This window comes from Penaeus monodon, chromosome 2 (assembly GCF_015228065.2).
Source record: "Penaeus monodon isolate SGIC_2016 chromosome 2, NSTDA_Pmon_1, whole genome shotgun sequence".
NCBI lineage: Eukaryota > Metazoa > Arthropoda > Malacostraca > Decapoda > Penaeidae > Penaeus > Penaeus monodon.
Window position 1 is genome coordinate 41,408,494 of NC_051387.1, and position 11,983 is coordinate 41,420,476.

Below are 11,983 nucleotides of genomic sequence, written 5' to 3' on the forward strand. Positions count from 1 at the left end.
AAAAAAAATATATATATATTTTATATATATGTAATATATATATATTATATATATATATAAAATATATATAATATATATATATATATTAATATATATATAATAATGTAAAGAAACATACTCACACAGACACGCACACACACACACATATATATGTATATATATATATATATATATATATATATATATATATATATATATATATATATATTAATAATATATGGGGGCCGCGGTGGCCGAGTGGTTAGAGCGTCGGACTCAAGACTGTCACGACGGCCAATCTGAGTTCGAGGGTTCGAGTCACCGGCCGGCGCGTTGTTTCCCTTGGGCAAGGAACTTTCACCTCGATTGCCTACCTAGCCACTGGGGGCCAAGCCAGCTCAAGTCAGTGCCGGGTAAATAGATATGGTGACTCGATAGAAAAAAAAAAAAAACAAAACGGCGGAAGGCAATGGCAAACCACCGCCTAAATGCTAAGAAGAAATCATGGAATACCATGATCGTCAAGGGCCCCCGCGGTGGCCGAATGGTTAGAGCGTCGGACTCAAGACTGTCACGACGGCAATCTGAATTCGGAGGGTTCAAGTCACCGACCGCCACGTTGTTCCCTTGGGCAAAGAACTTCACCTTCATTTGCCTACCTAGCCACTGGGTGGCCAAAGCCAGCCCAAGTCAAAGTGTGGTCCCAAGCCGGATAAATAGAGAGAATGATTACCTAAAAAGGTTACCACCGGCACTCTCCGTGGAAAGGCACTGGGGACCCTACCACGTACTCACTCCAAGAGCATCACATGAAAATACAATTCAAGTATCATGTTCGTGACCAGGCTGGTCCTAAGACCCATACCTACCGTTAAAAGAACGAGAATATAATATATTATATATTACTAATATTATAATATATATATATCTTATATACTACTACTATAATATATATGTGTGTGTGTTGTGTTGTGTATGTACGTGTGTGTCGTTGTGTGTGTGTGTGGTATGTATATATGATATATGTATATATTACCCACTAGATATGTATGTACACTCTATATATATACTATTATACACCATATATATATATATATATAATACTTATATATATGTGTGTGTTGCCTGCTGTGTGTGTGTGTGTACTGCTACATAATATATATATATATATTACATATATATAATATATATATATTTCTAATATACAAGTTATATATATATATATTTATATATATAATATATAATATATGGCATATTATATATACTACTATTATATATATGCAATATATATATATACATACATATATTATAATTATACTATATGATCTGAATATGATAGATACATATATTACAATATGTCTGTATTATAAATGCAGTATACTATATCTACATAATATACACACTATTCTATATATATACTATATATACTATTACTATATATCATTATATATAAGTACTATGATGTGTAGTATATTTATATATATATATATTTATGTATGTATATATAATATATATATATATATATATATATATATATATATATATATATATATGTATGTGCATATGTATGTGTACGTCTGTGCGATTTGTGCTATCTTACAGCAGAAAATGAAAATTGTCCAATCAAAGTTCGATCCGGATCGAGAGAGGCTTCCCTCCTCCTCTATACCCCCTGCCCCCTCCTGCCAATCCCACACGCGATGCCGCCCTCGGAGCGTTGGCCCGTTCAGCCAGCGCTCTCCAAGGTCCGGCGCAGTGTGTGGGCGCCTGTGTGACCTCTAGCGCACCGGAACTCCAGAAAGTTAAGGATTCCAGCAGCAGCCTTGGGATCACATTTATAGCACCTACGTTCCTCGCGCTTCATTCATTGCCTTGTAAGGCCTTTGCGACTCTACGGGAATGGTGGCGGGCAGTCTGACCTACTTGCCCCACGCGCTGGTCATACAGTCGGGCGGTCTGGCATCACAGTAAGCTACCCCCCCCCCCCCTTGATATAATAAGACGTTGTGGATGTCTAAATGAAGTATAGAGATGAGACGGGGGTGGGGTGGAAGGTGGAGAGAGAGGAGAGAGAGCCGAGAGAGAGAGAGAGGAGAGGTGATGGGGGGGGGGGGACGTGTGATGTGCAGCAGTGCTAATCAAGAAAAATGCTAACGATTTCAAAATTATATACATTCGTATGGAATAATGATATAGGTGAAAACCTGATTGGTTTATACCTGCTGGGATGTATTGCATGTGATTATAAGCCTCAGTTACTGAGGATCAGTGTGATATTTCAAACGACAACACTTACTGCAACCTATGAGATACATTGAACTTCACCAGGTATGCACGATATCGATTGTATGGTGCTGTTCAGAAACTAGTATAAATCGTTGGTTTGGAGTATCGTATGTTATTATGATTTAATTAGATTTTCTAACCCAAGAACTATACACGTGTCAGTTTTAAACATGCAACTGTATGTAGTTTACTGTTTAAATTATGATATCAATGTCTATATGAACTCTTTATATCTTAATAAAACCTACGTTACCACTTGTATTCTTGCGTCGTTTACACTTGTATAACTGATTCAACATCCGGTTCTTGGCGTGGTTTCACCAGTAACACGCCTGGATGCACCACTGGTTCAGAACCAAAATAAGTTCACGGGTGGACTCTCCTATGTTGAGCAGGTGGGTTGCAAAGTGCAACATTCCATGCAGCAATTAGCTCACGCTTCTCTGTCGCACAATGAGATGAGGAAATAACAGGGAAGTGGTGAGGAAAATCGGATAACGCTAAGTAAGCTTTGGGAGAGGTGGCACGGTAGAGCTCGTGAAAGACGAGGTTTTGCTTGTTTTCAGATTTGAGCCGATATAAAACAAATGCAAAGATAGTATTGTTTAAAAACAATGAATTCACTCCCAAATAGGAATTCTTACTTCCAGATGTAATGTGATGATACTTTTTAATCATCGTAATCCTATCAAATTTTGAAAGTTTCAGTGAAAGCATTGAATCTATGTGGATATATACAGTACCTACAGACCCCCAACGCCTCGCTCACTCGTCGCGCTAGTTTTTTCTTCATAAAACAATATAAATTTCCTAAATACTATAACAATACATATGCACACACACAACTACCCCACTTCTCAATTCTCGCTCTAACGCACCCCCCAACCCCACCCACCCGGTGCATATGTGCTTCGTTATTTGCTTTCTAGAAATGCCTTAGATTAGATTACTACCGGTCCATATCATCTCGTGAGGCTGTGCACGAGATGGTCAGTTCAAGTCACAGCCGTTTGAGAGGGTAAGTGTGATAGATACTTTATTCCGTAATTTGGGATATCTCTGGGTATCCTGTATGTATTTCGTAGACACCTCTCTCTTCCTGTCTTCTGTCCTCTGTCACTCTCTCTCTTCTCTCTCTCTCTTCTCACTCTTCTCTGCTTCATCTCTCTCTCTCCCACTCTCTCTCTCTCCCTCTCTCTCTGTCTCACACTCTACACACACACACTATACAACCACAATTCACACACACGCGCGCGCCCCCCGATACCACTTTTCCCTTATACCAATCTTAAGCTTAGACACGACCCCCCCCCCCTCGCAATATTTAAACCAAGCAGATACACAAAAAGAGGACCATTGGAATAAATCATTAAACTGGAAAGTTAGCCCAAAATGAGCATATGACAACGGTTCATAAAATGACAGGTCTGCGTCTGATTGCTAATTGAAGAGGGCATTCGTGTATCGTGGACGAAAAACATGTAAAAAAAGGTCATTACAGCCATCATACGACCTAGTCTTGGAGTATGTGCACACGAAGGTGGTATTGGATTCCACACTTCTCAAAAAGGATCAGATAAATTAGAATGAGGTCAAATGAGCAGCACCGAACAAGATGGGCCCTACTCTAAGAGAAAGGAGGGTTCTATACCAAGAAGAATACAGAAAAATAGGGTCTTAATACTTCGCGAAGAAGGAAAGAAGCAAAAGAGGTGACATGCATGATAATTCTGTTCATCCATTATATTACAGGAAAACGGACGAAGATAGACCAAAGATGACTTTAATTTTGAACACAAGAAGGGAGGGAGGACACAGAAAAAAGTTGAATTGAAAGTAGAAAGAGGCGAGAAAAGATGTCAATGAAGTTCAGTCTCCCAAACAGACTACTGAAAACAAATAAAGTTGTGTGTCGCCAAAATGTGCATCAATTTTTATGTTAAAAAGTTGTATATGATAACTTAAATATAACAGACGGGACGTCTGAGCTTAGTTCTTCTCCCGAAACAAACAGGTAAGGTAAGAACACACACGCACACAGCACCACGACACGCACACGCACACGCACACGCACACACGACACGCACACGCACCACGCAACGCACACGCACACGCACACCGCACAGACCCCCACACACACACACACACACACACACACACACAAAAACACACACACACACCAACACACACACAAACACGCGCAGGCGGCTGTCGCCGGCGCGGCGCGGCACGCGCACACACAACCACCACACGTGTCGTGCGTACGCATCAGACAGTGGTGTAAATAAGACCCTCTCTTGAATAATCCTCTTTCACCAAGCCGCTCACTCATCCTACCAGCTACCCTTTAAGCACCATCCACAGGAAGCGCAGCCCGAGCCCCCACCCCTAACGGGAATCCACCTCACCTCCCCGTGCCCACGGGGGACACTGACGCCTGACCCTACTAGCCGGGGGCGGCGACGTCACCTTTAGCCGAACTTTCACCCGCACCGTCGCTGATCCTGGCACAAGTCTCCACAGCGTGTCATGGCGCAGTGAACTTGTAGATCGAATGTTTCTCATGAAATTTGCGCAACTTCTTTCTTGCTATCTTTCAATTATCAAAAACTTTGTAACCGAGCGAAGGAAAGCAAATGTTAAACAGCGAATTTTTATGTTTGGAAAAGAACCAGCAGAACTACGTGTAAAACTTCCAGCCAAATCCGGTCGAAGGCCACCCCTAGAACCGGAACCGTCTGTCACCGAGTGCTAGTTAAAAAGTGATAGGGTAACCTTAACAACAGGGTTAATCTATGATATATGTTCATAAGGTGGTTTAGTTATAAGCAATATGTTAATTGAAAGGGGCTTACATGCAGCTATAAACGTTTAATAGGTGCAAATCTGCGCTGAAAAGGACCAGGTTAGGTGGTGGGCCCGTGCTTCTACAACTGTTGCCTCCGTAGATGCCAAATCACGAATTATTGGGCAAATAAGTTCAAGATAGAAACAAACCACTTTTAACTATGGAGCCTTGAACGTCCGCCACAATGTATTTTCACTTGTAGATGTCACTTTGGAAACACTTAAAATTATATTACTGGGGATGAGAGGCGTTAAAAAGGTCCATAAAAGGAAGGGAGCGAGTACCGTTGAGCTAGGGGGACTGTGTGGGGGAGGCGGTGTTGGTTAGAACATATTTATAATTAGAAGAAGCACCTCCCTCAGTCTGAACAGCTGCGACCCTAACGTTCTCTCATACAAATAGCAGGAGGTGTTGCATTGTTCCATCTTATCAGTTGTGTGCATGTGTCTTGGGGTCAGACGTGGGTGGAGAAGGCACTTGTTGCACACCTGGACGAGGCGAGACAGGTAAGGTGTGGGTTGCCTCCTACCTGTCATTCACACGAGGTAGCTGATTATCAAGGGGAACGTGGAAATTATGATGGTTGATTGTGTGTTTCATAGACGTAAAACGTGCTAGGTATGAGAAACATTCAATTTTAGTGATAAGTATGTACAATATGTGGTAAAAAATCGGGTTTTCGTGATATTGCAAATTCGTGTTATATGGTTATCAGTTATTATTTGTAATCTTTTGCTCAATATATTTTGAAATATTCAGTGATCATTCCATTCAAAATTTTATTTAAACATAGTAATTATTAGGTTCTTGCCATTTCCTGTTTATTCAGTGCTTCAGATTTTGAAAGAAACTACATGTTTTTTTTATGATTATTATTAGGCAGAGAAAATTCAAATTTTCTCTAACGAAGTAGGAAAAGTATTGTTTAGAGGTCAGTGTGATAATCTTGAAAGCATTACATCTTGTATTTGTGACCAAATTTACGTTTTAGGAAAAAAGCATTTGGCATTTTCAAGAGTTCAAGTAGATATAAATTTGTCTTCAAGATTTCTATTCTCCTTATAATGAAATGTTTAGTTTTTTGTAGTGTACATTAAACAACTGATCATATAGCATTATATTAAATCTTGGTTTCAAAGTTTAATTCTGACATATCATTAATAAACTTGTAAAAACTATAGACAACACACATATATACGTCACATGTAAATATATAGCCTACATGTACGCACATTCAAGTACAGGCCCAATTAATGTCTCCAATACTTTCTGTGAAGCAGAACATTTTTCAGATTAGATGTTGTATAAATACCATTTTATATAGTTATGTTATATATACAGTAGTGCTGCATTAAGGAGCCATGATGCATTTCATGGTATTACTTTAAAAGAAAATTAAACAGAGAAATACACAGCCTGCAGGAGTTGCAAAGTGCAGATGATTGAATGCTGTTTTCAGATACCACAGATGTATATATGGAGAAACTTTTTGCAGGGAATGCCCGTACACTCTTTCACACCCACATATGTGTATGCATATGCATATATTTACTTATTCTTGCATGTGCATGCATATGCACAGTTAAACGTATACTTACACTTTTACTCATATTTAAATTTATACTCACTCACTAAATGTGCTCTTACAGCATTTAGCTGTTGTTATATTTTGCTGTGTTTTATATAATGAAATGTAAAATGTTCAGTATCCGAAGCATGTATTTAATCCAAAACCGACGGGCATGGCATGTACGTACCTGCCATGGTCGTACATACATGTCATGCCGACTTTAAGTTTTCTTTATTAAGTGTTTTTACACATAGATGACTGTACTTGTACCAAGTCACCATTGAGCCAATTATGAGTACTACTTGCCTCACCTGTGTACCCTTTTCCTTGATTTTTGAAAATATTTTATTGTATCTTTTATTGCCGCTACTAATGTCAATAACATTATAGTAATTACAATATCTGTAATAAAAAGAACATCAATAATGATATCATTAGTAAAAAAAAAAAAAAAAGTTTTTCCCACAAATTTAAGGAAAGGTGAAATCAGGTAAGGTCACAAGATCTACTAATTGACTCATTTGTGGCTAAGCACTAGCAGAGCCATCTATGTGCAGAGATATTTCACAAAAAATTCTAAAATGAGCACAGCATTTGCCTGGTGACATTGAGTTGACACAATTAGTTTGCATAATATTTACAGTATCTATTGATTTTATGAAATAATCGTGAAGAATGTTTGGTATCAGAGAATTTGCATAATACAGTGATCTATTTTGTTTAAAACATTGAGGATAGTGTTTGAAAGAATAACAATACTTGTACAATTTAGTGTAGAAAGAGTTTGATGTCGTTAAACTTCCTTACACGCTTACGCTAATGCATTCGCATGAATGTTAATGAGTAGTCTTCTTTTTCTTTGGAGTAGGCATTATACTCAAATAGAATATCTTGAAATAGCATGATTTTAGTTATAAAGCACACCTCATAGTTGTTTTCTTCTAACATCCATTGCTAATACATTTATATAACACTTATAAGCTATTTCATTTAAGGTTACACAGCTTCATAGTTTATGGTTAGGTCATTAACCACAAGATGGAATGAATTGTTCTTGATATGTTTCATTGTAAATAGTCACACTATCATCCTTGACATGTAATAAGTTCAGTGTAAGGTAGGTAAGTAGAGAGAGAACACAAAATAATCCAAATTTAACTCTTAAGATTTCTCTATTGTGAACATATGTAACTCTTAAATAGAAGTGATTGCAGTGCTATCAAGTTAGGACTTAATTTTTTTCTAGTGGGTAAAAAAGATGCATTTTGTACAAATGATATGTACAAGTTTAGAGTAATTTGTGCAGTAGGATATCCCTTTACTGATTTCAAGCATACATTGCATGTTTTGAATGCTAGAATTAATATGCTTCACAAAGTATTTTTACTAGATTTGTAATTTTAATGTCATGTAAATAGTAAGCTCAAAAGGCATGACTATTCTGTAATTGTATATATTAGAATGCATGCAAAAAAATGTAAAAAAAATATTTCAGTGAGAGCATTTTTCTGTAAGTGTTTTGATAACCTTATAAAGTTCATCAGAATGCTACAAAAGAAAATGTACATAATTTGATGCTTCCAGTAAATGTAAAGCTAGCCCTTTGATTTCTTTATATAGCTTACAGCAAAAGCACATTAGCAATATCACTAGAAAACAGAACTGACACGAACAGTCTTGAGTGTCTCTGTAGTTTGCAAACTCTGAATGTTAGAAGAACATGGGATATACATACCATTATAAACCCTTGTATGATTTTTTTCAGTCTGTTAAATACACTACTCATGATTATATTTAATATCCTGAAAATTAATTTCAAAGATTTTACACTAAGATTAGACGACTAAGCAGAATTTCATAAATGCGTTTTTATGTACATGATCATCACAGTGTAACATACTTAAATGAATTGTTTTAACAGAAACAAAGTAAAATTATTCTTTCAGTATATGAATATGTACAATTTGTGCCCAAAGTGGGCTTTATCAATAGCCAAATATTGCCCACTTTTATGTTTTTAATAAAATTAGAAGAGTTGGACTTATTAAGCATCATGATTCATGCAAAAAAGGTTAATTTAAAGTAGTCTATTTAGATTTTGTATTGTGTACCTTGTGGCTAGCTGCAGATCTCAATAATAAATGTATAATAAATTCTGGAAATAATTAGACTTGAACAATTACTTAACAGGGATAATCTAAGGTATCTGGTAACATTTCTGGCATGTATGGGTGTTTATCTATAGATGTAATATATTATATATTATAAATATATAATAATAATTAAGAATAACAAATTGATGTATGTGCTGGATCTAAATAATAAATCTCTTGCAGATAACTAATAAGAAATGGGTTCCGGAGAAGGAAGTGGTGTAGGTGGTGGTACAGGTGCTGGTGCTGGTGCAGGAGGCTCAACAGGAACCACAGGGTCAGGGGGTACTCTATGGCTTGTCCTCTGGCTCCTCTTGCTGATTTTCGCTGCACTCTGGGTTGCTGGGTTCTGTGCATGGTGGTACATCATGCTCATCCCCTTCACAGTGTGCTTGCCACCGTTAGCAGTAAGTAATACTTTACTTTTCTCTACCAGCAAGTGATAAAAAGAGAGAAATGCAAGTATACCTTTGTTGAATTTTCCAGGTTTCAGACTTCATTAATTTTACTTTTTTTTTTTTTTTTTTTTTTTTTCTGTTTATTGTTTTGGAATATACTGATGCACTGGCATAAGCTTATCACTTTGGAATAAATGAATAATTTTGATAAATTATCCTACTTCAGAATCTTAAATGTAAGAATGTGAGAATATCTCTGGTGAAGATTTTTTTTAAGTAGATGCATAAATGAGGGGATTGAGCTCCTCTGCCTTTTTTTCTGCAGATTTTTATCAAAAAGACTTTATTGTGACAATGTTTTGCAATGTAAAGCTCAAAATTTTATCTTGTCATTATATAAAATGGTGCATAGCATCTTCTTATTTGTAGTTTTGTAAATCCCCCAACTGCAATTTCTGGAGTGCACAATTTTGATGACATGACTGTAAAGTCCATAATATCATTATTTTCTTAAATCCAATAACTACAGCTGGAACTGCAGTGCATTGTATTGTAGGATTTTAAGAACATTAAAAAAAAATCTTGTATAGGTATATTATGTCTTATGTAAATGAGCAGATTGCTCATTTATGCCCAACATGTTTGGTATTTCACACACCACTATAGGCACCTAATTGTTACTAGCTAGGGCTGGTATGCAAATGTTTGATAAGATTGAAAGTTTCCCTTCAAATAACATGCCTGAATCAAAATCTTGATGCCAAACAAATGATACCAACATCATCAAAAAAAGACGAGGTCTCTGACAAGGGCTATGTCTTGAGGCAGTGCCATCTGTAATTTGGTCTCGTGCAGCCATGACATGGTATGGTGCCATCTCCAAGCAGTAGGTTAATTGGATATTTGCTATATATTAAATATATAGCAAAAGAAGTCAAAGGAAACCATAAAAATTTATTCTTCAATTCTAGATATGTTTGATGCCTATCCTTTTTTTTTTTTCATTTGTTTGTAAAATATATATCCTATATTTTCATAGCTCTTTAATAAAAAGAAAAATACTTTCAAAAACATTTTTGTGTTGCAAAAGGGTGTGATACAATGAAAATATATTTGAAACCATAACATCATGCAAAACCCATATTAAATGTTTTTTTTTAATCCAGAAAAATTACGACTGTGTCGAAATTAAGAAAAAAGTCTCATAATAGGTAAAAAAGAACACAGGTATTCAGTATAAGAAATAATCTGCTCAAAGTAGTTATTTATCAGTGTCTGTGAATCTTCATAAAGTGAAGTTGTAGCCTTGTCATTTTGTACTCTGGAATGGTTAACAATCTCTACCATATATATTCTGGCAGCATAGAGCTAGTAGATCTTCCTGATGATACATTTTCAAGTAAGAAGCCACTGTAAGCTGTATCTGAACAGAATGTATGTGGCGATTCTGTTGGCACTTGCTGTAATGCACAGGGTAGAGGCCGTGACATTGATTGGTGCAGTCATAATGTAAATAATTACTTCACTGAATTAAAACTTTCAGAGCATTTTAAGAAATGTGAACACTTTAATATTGTACTAAATGGGAAAGAATGAATACAAGGTTGTGTTGAGTAATTTCAGATTCCCAGAATATAAGTTAACTTAGAATATTGAGTTATATGAGGCTATAAGATAATATATACAAGTATCCAAATGGTCAAACCAAGCTCATATAAACTTTTCCAGAGAAAATGTTCCCTTTAATGATGGCAGATTATTGTAGATCTCTATTTCAGATATTACGTAAACATGCTATACATATATGGAGATAATTTCCATTTTACTAATATATATATAATATATATATAATAATATATATAATATATATATAATATATTACATATAATATAATATATAATAATATATCATTATATACTATATACATATATAGTATATATATTATATACATATATAAACATATATAATATATATACATTATACATATACATATATATATATATATAATATACATATACATATATATATATATAATACAAAATACATATAAATATATATATATACATATAAATATATAATATATAATACATATACATAATATATATACTATACTATAAAACATATACATATAATATATATATACATATACATATATATATATCATATATATTACATATACATATATATATATATATATACATATATATATGTATATGTATATATATATATATATATATGTATATGTAATATATTATATATATTATATGTTTATATATATATATATATATATGTATATGTATATATATATATATATTAATATTGTATATATATATATGTATATGTTATATATATATATTATGTTATGTAATATATATATATATAGATATTATATATGTCTATTATATATATATATGTATATGTATATATATATATATATTTATTTAGTATATTTATATATATATCTTATATGTATATTATATATTTATATATATATATGTATATATATATATATGTATATGATTATATTTATATGTAATGTATATATATATATATATATTTTTATATATTATATATGTTATTGTATATATATCTATGTATATTATATATATGTATATAGTTATGTATATGTCTATGATATGTATATCTGTATATATATATATTATTATATATATATTATATATATTAGTATAATATGATATATTATCTCCATATATTTATTTTCAATAGTCTACTTAACAATTCAAAACAA

At 34.3% G+C, this 11,983-nt stretch overlaps 1 protein-coding gene across 4 annotated transcripts in view; it reads left to right on the top strand.

The window, feature by feature from the left end:
* LOC119582733 overlaps positions 1-11,983 on the top strand; it is a 46,122-nt gene that overhangs the window by 6,247 nt on the left and 27,892 nt on the right. The window contains exons 1-2 of one of the 4 annotated variants that reach the window (XM_037931173.1): positions 4,991-5,027; positions 9,020-9,243. In XM_037931173.1, the coding sequence (XP_037787101.1) occupies positions 9,034-9,243 (210 nt within the window). In that variant the 5' untranslated portion in view covers positions 4,991-5,027; positions 9,020-9,033. Of the gene's footprint in view, positions 1-4,990; positions 5,028-5,410; positions 5,620-9,019; positions 9,244-11,983 lie in introns of those variants that run through there. The other 3 variants (XM_037931179.1, XM_037931171.1, XM_037931178.1) reach the window with 3 other exon arrangements.